General features: G+C 28.6%; 1 protein-coding gene and 1 long non-coding RNA gene across 3 annotated transcripts; both read right to left on the reverse strand.

Moving 5' to 3' along the window:
* Positions 1 to 27: 27 nt before the first annotated feature.
* LOC145935912 (fatty acid hydroxylase domain-containing protein 2) lies at positions 28 to 13722 on the reverse strand. Of its 2 annotated transcripts, none has more exons than XM_083037704.1 (6): positions 13562 to 13722; positions 5098 to 5227; positions 4442 to 4545; positions 3790 to 4117; positions 2746 to 3018; positions 28 to 2193 (listed from the first exon to the last, which is right to left on the reverse strand). In XM_083037704.1, the coding sequence occupies exons 1-6, from the start codon at positions 13584 to 13586 to the stop codon at positions 2034 to 2036; spliced, it is 1020 nt and encodes a 339-aa protein (XP_082893830.1). In that variant the 5' UTR covers positions 13587 to 13722; the 3' UTR covers positions 28 to 2033. The 2 variants fall into 2 exon arrangements, with proteins under 2 accessions (XP_082893830.1, XP_082893829.1); XM_083037703.1 differs by lacking the exon at positions 13562 to 13722 and adding an exon at positions 8749 to 8962.
* Positions 13618 to 15240, reverse strand: LOC145935916 (uncharacterized). The gene is made up of 2 exons (XR_014425298.1): positions 15102 to 15240; positions 13618 to 13812 (listed from the first exon to the last, which is right to left on the reverse strand). It is a non-coding gene; the product is annotated as an uncharacterized LOC145935916 (long non-coding RNA).
* Between the last annotated feature and the right edge of the window lie 329 nt (positions 15241 to 15569).

A 15569-nucleotide genomic window follows, 5' to 3' on the forward strand; every position in this document is an offset into this window, starting at 1 on the left:
TATAAAGAGAGACAGAGAGAGAGGAAATAATATTTGTAAAGATTTTATTAATAAGCTTGTAATAGATATGACATAAATTCAGTAATGTGTGTGTTATTATATATTAATTACGAGCCTTATATATTTATATTCAGTGAAAATCACAATACAGAAAGAGAACTTTACTTATGTGCGTACTTTATATATTTGCACATTCAGACATTAATCTCCAATGTTGTTTCTTACTAATCTTCGGTAATTTAATTTAATTTCGGTGATTTCAAAGTATCATGATTCTCTATTTATTTTCCTCTATTTTGTACTTATTTGAAGTCTTAAGAACTTAATACTGTGACGACGAAACATTGTGAAATAAAATTGAAAATTGTCCCTAGTTAGTAAAATAAGATAAAAATTATATATTTCCGTTTTTTATTCAATTCTAATAGAGTTCTTTTTTGCAAGAAAAATATATAATGTTATAACAAAGACTCATTGTTAGATAAAATCATCGGTATTAATATATTTATATATATCTATTTCTATATAATCAATATATATTTGTCAATTGTACTACATATATAAAGAGAAATCTATAACGTTGAAAAAAACATTTTGTTTCAACTATATAAGTTATACTTAGCCTAAAGAAGTACAGTTGCTTAGATCTCGTCTTGAAGACTAAATCCAAGTCCGGCTAAAATCTGCATTATGAAACTAAATATAAAAATATCAATTATATCCGAAATATTATTCATTCTGAGATTTCCATTGCAATGCCAATATGCTTGAAAGTACTACAAATATAATATCTTGATTTCAAATATTAATTAACATAGGAATTTAAAAGCAGTACTTTCATACAAAATAATCACACAGATATTTTATTTTCACATATTTTTACTTTGTTTTTTTTATCATTAAAAAAGTAAATCTCTCTCCAATTATTGAAGAAGCTTTAAAAGTGTATATATATATATATATATATATGCATCTAATTTATCAATTCATTGTATCATTCATTAAAATATCACCATACTAGGTGTAATATAAGAATGTACTTGTGCTTGAATGTAACAGCTTAAATACATATATTTAATACAATCTTTTTTAGCATTAATGCTAAAAATATTATAGAAAATATGTATGAATGTGGCGCCCAGGTTGAACTGAAAGAAAATTTGAGTAATAATTACTGGAGATTCTTATATTTGTCATATGTATATAATTTTAAGAATATGATAATTAATAAATTTATAATATAAATTTTGTATACATAAATAACTTATATAAATTCGAAAACTATAAGATTGATTAAAAAGAGGAATTTATTAAAACTCAGTCTAATATATACTCAATGAAAATTTCATTTTTTCCCTCCCAACTTAAATTAGAAGCGCTTTTGTTTTATCAATTTTTTTCCTGTCGACATTTTAAATATATATATAAATATATTTTTCATATCTTAAATTTTCATAGATCTTTTCGCTACTTTCTATTCAGTCCAACCTTGACATTTATATGTACAGTCATTATCGTTAAATCAGCAGATAGCCGAGTTTCTCGCGTACAGTCCTTTAATCAGAGTAAGTTAAACATTATACTACATGATATATTGAATAAATCGAAAATCTAAAAAGAATCTGAAAATTCAAAATTTTGTCATAAAAATAAATAAAATAAAGTAATAAGAGGAAGTAATTAAAGAAGATTAAAAGTATATTTACTAGTCAATATATTTAATATTAAAAGCTACGACAATTTAATTTTTTAAATAGAATATACGGATATTACGAATAAATGTAAATTCATGTATTGAGTTCTTTTTATCGATAAAAAGAAAAATCAGCAGATTAAAGGATTGATCGAGATCGGATGTACTTGTTAAAATTAATTTTACAGAAGAAGCTTACCAGAGTTGTATCACTAACTGGACAAGATCGATTATTGATCTGCCGTTCTCAAATCCGATTATCATTGCGAAAATATCGCATTCAGTGCGGAGTTTTTTTTTTTCAAATTATTTAAACTTTTAGAGTCGTCGAAAAATCCTTCTACTTTGACTTGTACTTTGACTCATCCGGGAAAGCTTCCCTAGGTGGTATGATACTAAGCATCATTACGTGACGAATGTAATTTCGCGAATTGCGAAATTGCGTGTCGGTGCCGTGAATGCGGTCCAAAACGCCAAGTACACCGTAACATTGATTGAACCTGAAAGCATTTGAACAGCAACTATAAATTTAGATTTTTTATGCGAAACTTAAGATGAACGTTACGATATGCGATATGGCATGGAATTCTGATAAAAACTTAAAGATCTATGAAAATAATTTTGTACATATTAGAGAAGTTTTAGACTTCTTGTTTACTTATAAAAATTAACGAACGTATGCACATCGAAACTTATGAAATAGTTTTTTGAATATTGAAGCTAACATCATCTAAATTTATATTATATTATCGTATCATATTCATATCTATACATATACATATATATACATATTCATATATATACGTATTCATATATATACATATTCATATATATACGTATTCATATATATACATATTCATATACATACATATACATACATACATATTCAGTATCACAATATCGTAAAAATATTGTTTAAAATTGTTTTTTTGTATATTTTCAATCTTATTATATGAAATCTATTTTGTTAAGGATGTCTATTATAATAAATAAATCGAGATCGTGTTAATGTGAATTAAAATTACAAAAGAATTTTGACGAAATCCACATACTTTAAGTGATGAAAATCGTGCGCTTCCGGCGAAGGGAAGAACGGTAAATGATAACCAGAGTGTGCATTCAATGTCGAAAGAATCGCGAGCGAGAACCAAATCCAAGCGGTAGCCACGTGGGAACCCATGATGAATACACCCAAGAAAGGCGGAAGTAGATTCGAACCAATATTCTCCAGAGGATGGCAATACATAGCAGTGACGGCTATGGGCGCAGTCCATTCGTGATGCTGCTTATGTATATATTTGTACAGGGAGCGTTTGTGGAGAAATCTGCAAGATAATTCAATAGCAGCCAAAATTTCGCATGGAGAATATAAAATATAAATATCTATGTCTACATATTTAGATCAGTATGCACAAATATATTTACATATGTCAATAAATATCATTTCAATTATTTTGAGTTTAGAATAGTTTAAATAAAAAAACTAAAGTATATAAATGTGACGTAAGAAATTGGTTTTAATATTATAATTATGTCAAAATTCATATGTCTAAATGTACAAATGTACAATAATCGTGATATCTTTATATATAAGCCAGTTACTCAATAATTTTCGCGTTAATTTTTATTGTGCATGTATATATTCTGCATCACACGTCGCAGAAATATTTTTTTGTTTAACTTGCTTTTACAGGAACATTGTGCGATCATTTTTTATAATCGCATAAAGATAATTACTATGGTAATGGCAAAAAAAAAAAATGTATAAGCTTGTTCATTTTATCTGCTTAATAGGTACGTCTTTTATATACCTCTATTCAATTTTATACATATCATAAGTTTTTTCTAGACGTAATGACTCGAATCAATATCGATGTTAATTGACATAGATGATGTTTTAGCATTGCATATAAGTTTCTCATTTCCATACTTTATTCTACCTATTTAATTTTTTTTACGTGTTTAGCCAGACATTAATTCCAAATATTAGTCGGCAAAATTGGTGGCCGTTCCGAGAGTAAATTTACTTCGCGTATTATTTATAGAACTTAATATGGACAATTAATTTCTTTGATTTTTAGATAAAATTTAGGTACCTGTGTGAATAATAAAAGCCAATCTCTTCGCATAATATGTGAATCGCGATCTCGGCGAGTACCCAGTGGAAGGTCGGCAGCTCGCGAACTGGGGGATAACCGCGCCATTCCATGAAATAATAGCCGAGGTACATAATAGGAAAGCCGACGACGATCTGATTGAACAGTACTTGAGCAATCACTTTGCATAATTCTCTCTTGTCCACTGGTTCGTTCGTGCCGGGTTGTATTTTGTATCTGCGCAGCGCCGCTGGTCGATTAGTGATATCTAGGATGGTGTAAATTCCCCCGATCACCCAATAAACGACGATCATCAAAGATAAGGATCCTACAATATAAAAATAAGTATGAGACAGTAAATTTGACGTTCAACATTCAGCGAGTTCACGCGAGTTTATCACGATGTACGTGAATATATATATATTTTTTTTATTAATAGTATAATTGCACAAACAGCAGATGTAATGCAATTAAGATAGATGATAGCAAATATGACAAATATTATATATTATATATATGTGGGACGTCATTCTAAAATCTCTAATATTGACTAAAATTATTATATAAAATTTTAGTTTAGAAAATGCCAAACATTGATCAAAGAATCTGTTATTCAAATTAATAATATATTGTATATATTTTTTTTATTTACCGTAAACCCATAGTGTTACAGGGTCATCTCCAAACTTATCTAAAATTTTGTCCCACTGGGCTTGCCAGAAGTCGCCAGATGCACCCCAGAATCTTTGTAAATGCCTGAAAATTTTTTTTTAGTTAACAAAATTTGAAGAAATTATGTAACAAAAATATTTATGAATCATGAAATATATAATATATAAATCGTAATACATAATCATAATCGAGAATTTATTTAATTCTGTACAAAGAGAGATAACTTTTTTTATAAGAATTTCTTTTTAGAGCCACAATTTACAATTACAAATAGCATTTCAATAGCATCAAATACACAAGAAGTTAGTTCTTTTTTTTATTTTTTAACGTGTTGTATTGGATTGTGCGAAGTGTCGATGTTAAACAATAACAAGTTTTAACTTATTTTACAATCTCTTTTATCGGGCTGCACAAACGTGATTATTTTCAAAATTATAATAAAGAATTATACTTTTCAATATGACATTTTTTTTCTATGTATGCGTGGTCAAAAAATAAATAATAACGAGCTGAAAATTTGAGAATTTTAAAACGAGCAGAAAGTTTGATTGTATATATTTGTTTGTTTATTTCTAAGAAGTTCCTAAAATAAAACACAATGCAATTTGCATTAATTTGCAATTGATTTTACATTACCATGTTAGAGAATTGCAAAAGGCAGCGAATCCGATCACTACAGTTCCGATAACGAAAAGTACGCTTCTCAAACTCGAAAGAAGCGTTGGTGGAGTTTGATTTTTCGAGGCATCGCCAATAGCGGAAGTCGCTGCAAACAGTAAATTAATCATAAAAACGATTACCTTAATTATCGTAACTAGTTAGACAATGACACATAAAAATGTAAAAATAGCAAATTTAATTTCCTGTTGACACAAGTTTATCCGTACACTAAAAAAAAAAAAAAAAAAATTTGTTAACTTGACTAAATCGTTCAACTAAATATTATTTTGTTAATTGAACATGTAGAAATATTTAAATTAAATATAACATATGTAATAAAACTATATTTGACTTAAATATACTAATATACATATGTTCAAATAACAAAATAGTAATTTAGTTGAAAGGTTTAGTCAAGTTAAAAATGTTTTTTCAGTGTAGTATATTCGTAGTAAATATGTGTTTTGTTACAGCAAAACTGCCACTGATCTTATATATGTATATATATGTAAATAGTGCATAATAATAAGTATTAATACGGATGTATTGAATTTTAGAGTCGTGGGAAAGATAAGCTTTTGGAATTTTTAATACACTTTTAATTCAAAAATTTAATTAAGAATTTTCTCTTTCCTCACATTGTTCATTTATCACAGTATACGTTCATGTTAGAGTATTCATAATAATGTATTGAAAATGATAGTATTACGAAAAGACTATTTAATAGTCATTGCATTACATAAGACAAATCAGTATTCTATCGACGATATCCGATAATTGTTCGACTTGGAAGCCAGCAATAGAGCAAAAGCGGAAATTTTCAATCGCCACTTCATATACGTCGTAAAATTCGTTTAACATCTTGTCCGATGTTTAACGACGCAAACGTGATTCAATTTTTAAAGAACGAGACAATTTGTTTGTTGGCCCAGATCGTTTCGAGTCTGCATGCTCTCGGTATAATTTGCGATAAGTTAGATAATTTAAGATTAAAATATAAATAATACGAATAGCATGTGCTTGTGTATTCAAAGAGGTCATTACGTGAGTTAGATAATGATATAAAAAAGCATTTTACGATATAAAAAAAAGTTTTATTCTTAATGTAACCAGTAGATATTACTCTCTTGAAAATAACAAAAGTTATATATACAACAAAAAATTAAAAGATTGTACTAAATCAAATTTTATACTTACAAAAATAAAGAAAGACAATTCTAACAAGATTGTAATTATCAAGTTTAAGTCTAAGAATATTTATAAATTAAAATTTTGTAAAATTATAAATTTCTGAAATAAATTAATGCTTTATTTTTTAAAAGTTATTTAAAAAAAGATCGATATATAACCAATTAAACAATTTGTAAAAGTAATGGTGACAACTTTAAAACACATATTCTCTCTCTCTCTCTCTTTCTCTCTAGATAAAGATTTTTAGATTCAATATATAAAAAAATAAAACCAGTCATAAACGAACAAGAAAACCTCTTTGCTATACTAATAATATAATGTATCTAGTAACTAATTAAACTAATTATTACAATTCTAGTAGTGTATCTAATTGTATACTATCTATTCTAATGTATGCATATATATGCTTAAAAGAAATTTAATTACTCGATGATTTGTGATTATCATATTTTACGATCGATCAATTCTGCGATAAAATATGATGATTTTTCAATGAAATTTGTTCAATCGGAGAATTTATCTTACAGATAACAAGATAATTGGACAAACTGCGATTTTGTAAACAGAATGATGTGATCTCATCTTGATGAATTATGCCGTACAAGGCTTAAATGATTTCAACTGCGCTATCTTTTACTGCGCACTTTCTTTAATTTGCCCATTTATGTTACTAGTTATGTAATTAGGTTCTATCTTGCAAAACACTCCGAAATGCTATATTTAGATAACAATATATATATAAACTACGAACTGAAAAAAGATCAAAATACACGAAGCAAATGTAATAATTAATAATACAATTTATCAAACAATTATTTCAATGCGTTGGTGGTACTTGTTAAAAAAACAACGGATTAAATTTTTATTGATAAGTCATATCGTTATATTTGACTCACGCATCGACCTCTTTGAGTGCACAAGCACCCGCTGATATTCATATTATTCATATTTTAATACCCTTTGTGTGCTATTTATTGACTCTATCGAATTTCAATATATACATATTAATTGAACCGAATCACGAGGATGTGATGATGAATTTGATCTTACAATTAGATTTCAATAATGTGGCCTCTTTGAAGCAAAGGTAAACTCAAAGTATTAATCAGAATGATAGCCAAATTCACGTATTTATGTAATGTAATAATTCAAAAATGATTGCACGTATGTGTAGAGCAATAGCTGTTTTGAAGATACAACACAATCATCAAATCTCTTTGCATTAAGTCACATTGGAGATCAAGATATTAACATGATAGCTTCGCGAATTGCACAAGCTACCTAATAATCGACGTTATTTTGTAGTCATTGTTCTTATTAAGATTTATAAATCTTTTTAACAGTTTAACTGCCAAAATTACAGAGTTAATTTTTTTATTAATGAAAATCAAATAAAGAGTTGCAGTGCGTTTAAATATTGATAATTAAATGCTTTTGAAAAGACTATTTAAAGCGTAAATCGATAATAAGAACTTATTTTGAATTAATTTCAAGTTGATTTTATTTTAATGAAAATTTAATTTAGGAGAGTTGCTAAAGTATCTAATATTAAAAATAAAAAAGTCGCGTGTATGCGATGGGGAACTTGTTAAACTTTTATCTAAAAATCGATTCTGTGAATAAATACGGCAAAGACATTGAAGTTATATAAGAAATTGATTAATGAGTAAATTATGAGACAAAAAACAAAAATAATAGAATAAGGAAGATAATTTTATTCCTTCTATTAAAAATAATATTGCCTTTTAATCTTGTATAAATGACTCAAGCTAATAAAAGTTATTTTAATGCGCTACACTATAATATAATTATCGATCATTAGAACAGTCATAAAGAAATATTTCCATTATCTAAATTTAAAAAAAATTGATCAGAGAGATCAATGGAATAAAACTAGTATCTTTTCGCACTTCGTACAAAGTGCGAAAAGATACTAGTTTTATTCCATACAAAGAATGTCACTAATAATCAAAATGTATTTAGCAGGTTTAAAAATTTGAATTCATCAATAAATAAGATGGAAATTTATGCAAAGAAAAATTATGTAAATTGATAAAAATAAATAACTAATGTATATTAACATAACTGTTTCGTGTGTGTGTTTTCTATATATATACTCATACATTCTAATTAATTGTAAATCTTCTGAACAAGTTGAGGCGATCTTAATCGATCCAGCTGAGACCTACGAGACCTTAGACATTTCATTGAAGCATGAAAAGCAAAAGCATTCAAGACTAAAATATTCGAAAGTATCGAGCGGAGTATATATGGATATCTCCAGAGCAAGAAATTATGTCTTAACAGCTAAGTGGTATATTTTTTTTTAAGGAAGCATCGCGTTAGCTCCGAACAATTCATCCGCATCCATCAACGAGATGCGTCTTTTAAGCTGCCGCTATTAATATCGAGCATCGACGATGTTTGAGCACTCACTTTTCGCGTTGCATTCCGACTTTTGCGAGGCCCGTGGGGCTCTCCACAACCAAAACATATTGTTCCAAAGCGAGGGAAGGCGCAACTGGTCTCTCGAGCGGATCCTCGAGTGCTATCGTGGCACTTACGGTTTAAAGCCGAACGCGGTGTGAACTCGCCGATCATTCACCGCATCTGACCAGTACTGACCAGCGGACGTTTCACGACTCGCCAGTAAAGGTCCGCGGACGACGGGACGTCCGTGCCCGTCGCCCCGGCGCCTCCAGTTTCCTTTGTTTACGCCACGAGAGTATAGGGTAGGGATGCCTGGAGATGGGATCTGTATCCGAGGCTTGGTGCTACTTTGCTCTTGATATTCATATTTTCACATCTTTCGATAGCTTTCCTAATTATACAGTGTAAATGAGTATTTTTTTTCAGTGTCCTCTTTATCTCTGACCGTTGTTGAAGTAACGGCACTTTGATACAGACACATCGAGAGAGCTCATATGTTCTTGTACCTCTTGTATTTAAATCTAGGTCTTTAAATGTCTGTCTAATTCTGACTAATTTATTTCTATCGAAAATGATATATAATGTCTCATCTCTGAGAATCAATTATGTCTTACGTTAAATATATGATATACGAATGAATTTAGATGTATATCTTCAATATCAATACATTTTATATTATCGAGAAATAATAAATAATGAACCTTGAAATAGGTTCGATTATTTTCATTAGCAACAAACGCGAACATTTTGCTTTCAATGTTAAATATTTTCAACATAGATTCTTGATATTAAGAAAAATAAGATTTATACAGAGTAAAACTTAGACTTAATATATGATTTTAAATTATTTCTATTATGCATGTAGTTATTGAAAAATATTATAAACAAAAGTTTTATCGTTTTAGGGAGAACATGAATATAACAGATTTTTTTTATATATAGGAATTTATGCGTTTATTGGAAACATTTTTCGATAACTACATGCATAACAAAGATAATTTGGGTTATAAAGTTAAGTTTCATCCTATATATATATATATATATACACAATACAAAATATATAGACAATACAAAATAAACTATATCGCTGCATTGAATAAAAATAATGATACTTGTTTGATGAGTTTGCAAGAATTTTTTTGTTTCGTTATCAAAAATGATATAAATAATGCAAAGTGTGTATTAAGTAATATCCATATACGCGCGTTAAAAATTTAATTCATATCAATAATCTATTAAATAAAAAAATATTGAAGCGTGTTAAGAGACATCGCAAAATTTTGAGAGCGCGCTCTTCCTAAATTAAAACAAATCATCAATAATAACACGTTCATAGATAAAATATTATTTCAGTTTAAGTCGAAATAAATTAAATGTCAGTGCCGTGTAGAAGAGTTAATTGATGTATGCCGATGTGACACAATATTGTAATTGCACATGACATTATACGCGATAAATGCTACGTCATCAATGAATAAACGTATTGTTGGCTGCTGGCTTTGTGAATCACTACCTTTGCCTTGTCTCTTATTTCGAACGGAGGAAAAATATGCATCATTAATCTCTATCATAGATTTATTCACGATCTGTCACAATAACATAAAATACGATATAATGCGTAGCACACAATTATAGATTTATTGATTTTTCTATACACAAATGATATCCTCACGTTAATATCAATTCGAAGAAAAATATCTAATGTGTAAGTTACTCTTATATTTATAGAGAAGATAGAGAGTATCTACTATGCGAAAAAAATAGACTATAAAATAAATGAAAAATTTTCTCTTTCTCTAATCTATTTAATTTATTTCATCTAAATATCAAATAAATAAATAAATGTGATAAATCAGAGATTAATTCTTTTCTATTTTCCATCGCTTATTTATAATTATTTAATTTCCAACAATGTCAAATGCATATCCAAGTAACCATCATGTACGATTGATTGGTTAGTGATTGCAGTAACTTTTTTATGAGTGTTTTGCTAGGAGAAGTGTCTGAGCTCATATATCGATAAAGCCACTTTGCAATATGTATAGTTTGGAAGAGAGATGTGCATTCTCATCAGGGACTTTTTATCTCTATAGCTATTCGACAGCTATATAGCTGTTTACATCCTATCTTACCACGTAAACAGAGGAGTTTAATCGCATTGTCGTGTTTAAATGTGTCGGATTTCATCCTATAGTCAATCGGAATAGTTTTGCTACTCGGTGTTTCTCTACATAGTTCTCTTGTGTACACTGTGTAAATGTGCGTTTATTTATATACGTAAATCTTTGATACTCCCCTTAATGTGGGGTAAATTGATATTGATTGTGATTGATGATAAGGGTATGAATTGATATAAATAAGCGTAAAATATTTATCATTTTCTGTTACAAAACTAGTTATAGAGAATAATTTTAATGTTACAGGTCTATTTTGATTGAAAGAGATGAAAATCCATTAAATTCTATCAAATTTAAAAGTATTGATAAATGATGTAAGATATTCTTATTTTCGTAATGTTTAATACAGTTGAATGATATTTACTTTTCAAACGTTATATGTTGCAAATTCAAATACAATATATCATCACAATATTATAGAAAATATATCATTACAGTATTGTAGAATTTCACATCTAAATAAAAACACTTTATTTTCTATATAAAAAGGACGCGTTTATACTTTATAAAATCTACTATTTTTAAATATATAAATAAATAAGATTGTAAAGAGAAATTAAATGAAAAAGAGGTGAAATTAAATGAAAGAGATGAAATAGATTAAAATAATAAAAATTGATTGAGGTGGCGTATTATATTGATAATAGCAAGATGTTTGTTCGGGTGACAAATTATAATAATATGAAATTGATTGATATACGTTCATTGCATCCTTCATGTAAATAATATAAAATTATTTCCTAACGTAAAGCACCTGATAACACATTAAGTATCAAATACAATAATCGATATTTGATATCAGTTGGGATAAAGAATACGAAGATAAGAAGAATAACAAATCTTTCTGAGATATAACGAAATAAAGTTAAATGTTAACATATCAATTACTGAAGAACACAAAAAAGCAGAGATTATTGTGTGTGTGCTTACGACATAATAGTGTTCTATTTTAATAATAGTATATATTTGCAAATACATGTGACATTTATTTGAAAGTAATTTTGGAAAATAATTTTAATTTTAAAACTCAAAGTACTGCTCAAAAAATCAATGTGCCATGTCAGTTTAAATAATTAAAATTCATTGAAATCAATATTTTAAAACTGGATATAAAGTTTTAGAAAAAAATCGAGCTTTAGAAAAACAAATAGTTGAGAAATTCTACAATGTAATAAAATAATTTGCTCAGATGTGTAATTACTATAACTTTATTTGTTAAATAATTATTATACCATTTGCATTATCATATGAAAAAATAACTGGGAGGAATAGTCTACTTCAATATCATATTAAGTTAGGTTGACTTATAAGATTTGTTTTATATAAGTAGCTTAGGATTTATAGATCAGTGCGTTTCAGATGTAAACAATATATACATTGCGTGATTCTACATTTAATTAGTAGTATAAGCAGCGTACGTGTGTAATGCAACATATATATATATATATATATATATATAGTATTAGAAAGATATTATACTATACGTTGTATAGTATTTAAAATCGATCAAATTATAGATCGATCTAATATAAACAGGTACCAGTATATCAAGAACGAGCTTGAGTAAAGCTTGCTGTAATTAATTTTACATTTCGATAGAATAAAATTGCAAATTGACATGAAAACTCTTTTTCACGAAATGTGGAAAACTGTTTATCAAATATAGTCAAATATAGCACACAGTATAGCATATTTATAATTTGTAAATTAAATTTTAATTAATTAAAATTAATTAAATTAATTAAATTTAATTAAAATTAAAATTAAAATTCGTTCCCGTAGAATGAGAGCGTCGAAAAATATCTGTGAAATATCGAAAGTGAAATATCGATGTTTTGATAATCGCGAAAGGATAGAAACCGGGTCAACCTCTCGATGAAAACAGAAATTTCGTTATTGATCAATATGATGCATATCGTGCGTGTTGAATGCTCCGTTTTGCACATTAGCAAGTGCTCTGCATTGTTTTCCGTAAACAAATGTATCTCATATTGCAAAAAAAAAAAAAAAAAACCGCGCGTTTATCGCGGAAAGTTGTTGTTTTCCTCGCATCTTCGATTTTTCAGTTTTCGCAATGAAAATTCAGCGAGAGACCACTTTTATGCGCGTAGAGCTCGCATCTAAAATTTCTCGATAAAATTTTGTAAAGTGGAATTTACGGGAAACATTCGGAAGAGGAAGACGCGTAGTAGAAAATTTGCGTTTCTTCTCAGCTCATCAATAAAACGAATATATCTTTGTCGGCGAAAAAAATGCAACTAAAATTGCATCCATAGTCAAAATGGCTCGTTCGCGAAAACACGTTCGCGCTATCAGAATCTCGCCGTTTCAGACGTCATTGGCAAAGGTTATCTTTACTTAGGGCTCAGGAAGAAGAACGTCCTTTCTGCTACAATTGGAAAGGGAAATGAAGCACTTTTTTGCGTACATCGATCTTCGCGGACTTGGCGACAAGTGGACGAACGTTCTCTAAGCGTAAACATAGCATCGACTTCCTTCTATCGGCCTTCGGTTGGGTTAATGTAGACGTATCGTTTCGAGGCGCAAAAAAATAAGAAAACTAATCGCAAATATGTGCGTCGCAATAAGTGGCGAGGAGGAATTATATGTATTTTTAATGCGATCGTGCATAATTTCCCTACCTTTATACTGCCGCTGCACCTCCATCGTCGCACACACGGCGGCGGTGCGTCAAACGTCAAGCTGAAAAACTACACGGTGCTCGGCGACGTGGAGCAAGCGCGACGAGATGTGCTCGGATGGTCGATAGCACCGATGGCAACGGTGACGACGGCGATGACGCGAACCAGATACCGTGAATTGCAAAAGTGCGCCGTTGCGTCCCGTGGCGTCGACGCCGAGTATACAATACACAATGTATTGTCCTCGTATCCTGCAAAAAGAGATTGATATATTCACAATTTCTCAGTATATAATAATGCATATAAATAAATAAAAATAAATAAATATATACATATTTATATGTATATATATAAACATATTATGTATATATATAATATATATAAATATAAATATATAATATATATAAATATAATACATATATACAAGTAAAATTATAATTCAATGAATCCTATACGCACATTGTCTTACTGTCATATAATATAAAACGATTTAATTAAAAAAAACTGTATATTTAAATTTAGTATCTAAATTATTGTTTTATTTTTAATTTAATGACTTATCAGCAAATTACGAAAACAATTATATATCACAGGTCACATACGTTTCATTAAATATGTGTTTTATGTGTTATCAGTAATAAAATAATATATATATATATACCCAAGCCTTAAATTTTCTTCCAAAAAAGAAGCTGACTATAAAGCTCTAATTGCAAGACACTCGATATTAGAATAAATAATCAAATCAAATAATAATTTATAATGGATATATCCATTTATAATGAATGTAATTAGAAATCACTGGATATATTATCATATCCAGTGATTTCTAATTATCAGTGTTGTGCTTAGATGATTTTAAAATTAGCTAGATAAAGATGAAATAAAAATATATAAATTCATCTTAGATAAGATGAAGATGATTTTGTTTTAAATATATCTAGATAAAAGATAAAATTATATGACGATTCATCTAGATAACTTCCAGATATTATTTTTAAAATCGCTTATGTAAACAGTTAAAAAATGTAAATAAATAAAAATGTAATGTAAAATAAAAAAATGGAAATTATAAAAGAGATATAAAAATATATTCATAGCTTTTTATTTATAAGTTTTTATCGTTTACTGCTCAAGTTCTACTACTTAAAATATTTTCATGTGCTATGAAACTCTAAATCAAATTATCTGAATATTATTTTAGATCATTTAGTAAAGATAACACTTTTTTTTTATCTAAGATGCAGATATAGATAATACATTTTTTAATTATCTATATAAAGATAAGATAATGCCAAAATTTCATCTAGATGATCATCTATATAATTTTATTTAGATAACAGCAAACACTGCTAATTACAATATCAAAACAATATTTGAATGTGTTCGAATAAGAAAATAAATTAATGACGCTATTTCTCGTTAGATCTGGTAATCAAAGTGAGATGAGAAAAGCATAAATAAAAATAAGGAATGCATTTATATATATATATATATATATATATATATATATATATATATATATAACTGCGAGATTTACCGTTGAGATAAACAGATAAGCACGCAACAGGTTAGGAATTCTCAGAAGGAACCATATCTGCCTGTTATCGGACATCCTTCAATCTTCTTATTGTGAACGAGATACCCGCATTATTCTGGTGCATCTCCCTCGTCGCGAATAACGATACTTTTGAATCGTCTCTTATTAGAGACATGCACGAAAACAGCGAAGTCATCATACGACCGGTGCGAACGATAACGGAAATCTCGCTGAAATTCGAATATGTTAATGACCTGTCAAATGCTTATTTATTCCAGGGGAGATGCTACTTTATACCAAGTTTATTCGCATAACTTGGAATAATTTTGAATTCTTACGTAGAGAAGCAGAAAAAGCACTAACTATTCGGTGGCTTTCGGTTGATTTCACGCAATTTCTTCTAGCCGAAATTGAAATTTAAAGATTCAGTACACTTGGCGCTGGACTATAAACTCCAGACTCCAGCAT

The sequence above is a fragment of the Prenolepis imparis genome, unplaced genomic scaffold (genome assembly GCF_030444845.1).
Source record: "Prenolepis imparis isolate NDT839.2.m4 unplaced genomic scaffold, iyPreImpa1.0 SCAF_5, whole genome shotgun sequence".
Classification (NCBI taxonomy): Eukaryota; Metazoa; Arthropoda; class Insecta; order Hymenoptera; family Formicidae; genus Prenolepis; species Prenolepis imparis.

What these genes read in the sequence shown, in the direction of transcription:
- LOC145935912 (XM_083037703.1), bottom strand. Translation starts at nt 8,806, where the DNA reads ATGTTTTGGTTGTGGAGAGCCCCACGGGCCTCGCAAAAGTCGGAATGC. An exon ending in TTTTGCAATTCTCTAACATG is followed by an intron (nt 4,546 to 5,097) that starts GTAATGTAAAAT and finishes AAAAATTTTCAG; the next exon opens with GCATTTACAAAGATTCTGGG. An exon ending in TGTAACACTATGGGTTTACG is followed by an intron (nt 4,118 to 4,441) that starts GTAAATAAAAAA and finishes TTTATATTGTAG; the next exon opens with GATCCTTATCTTTGATGATC.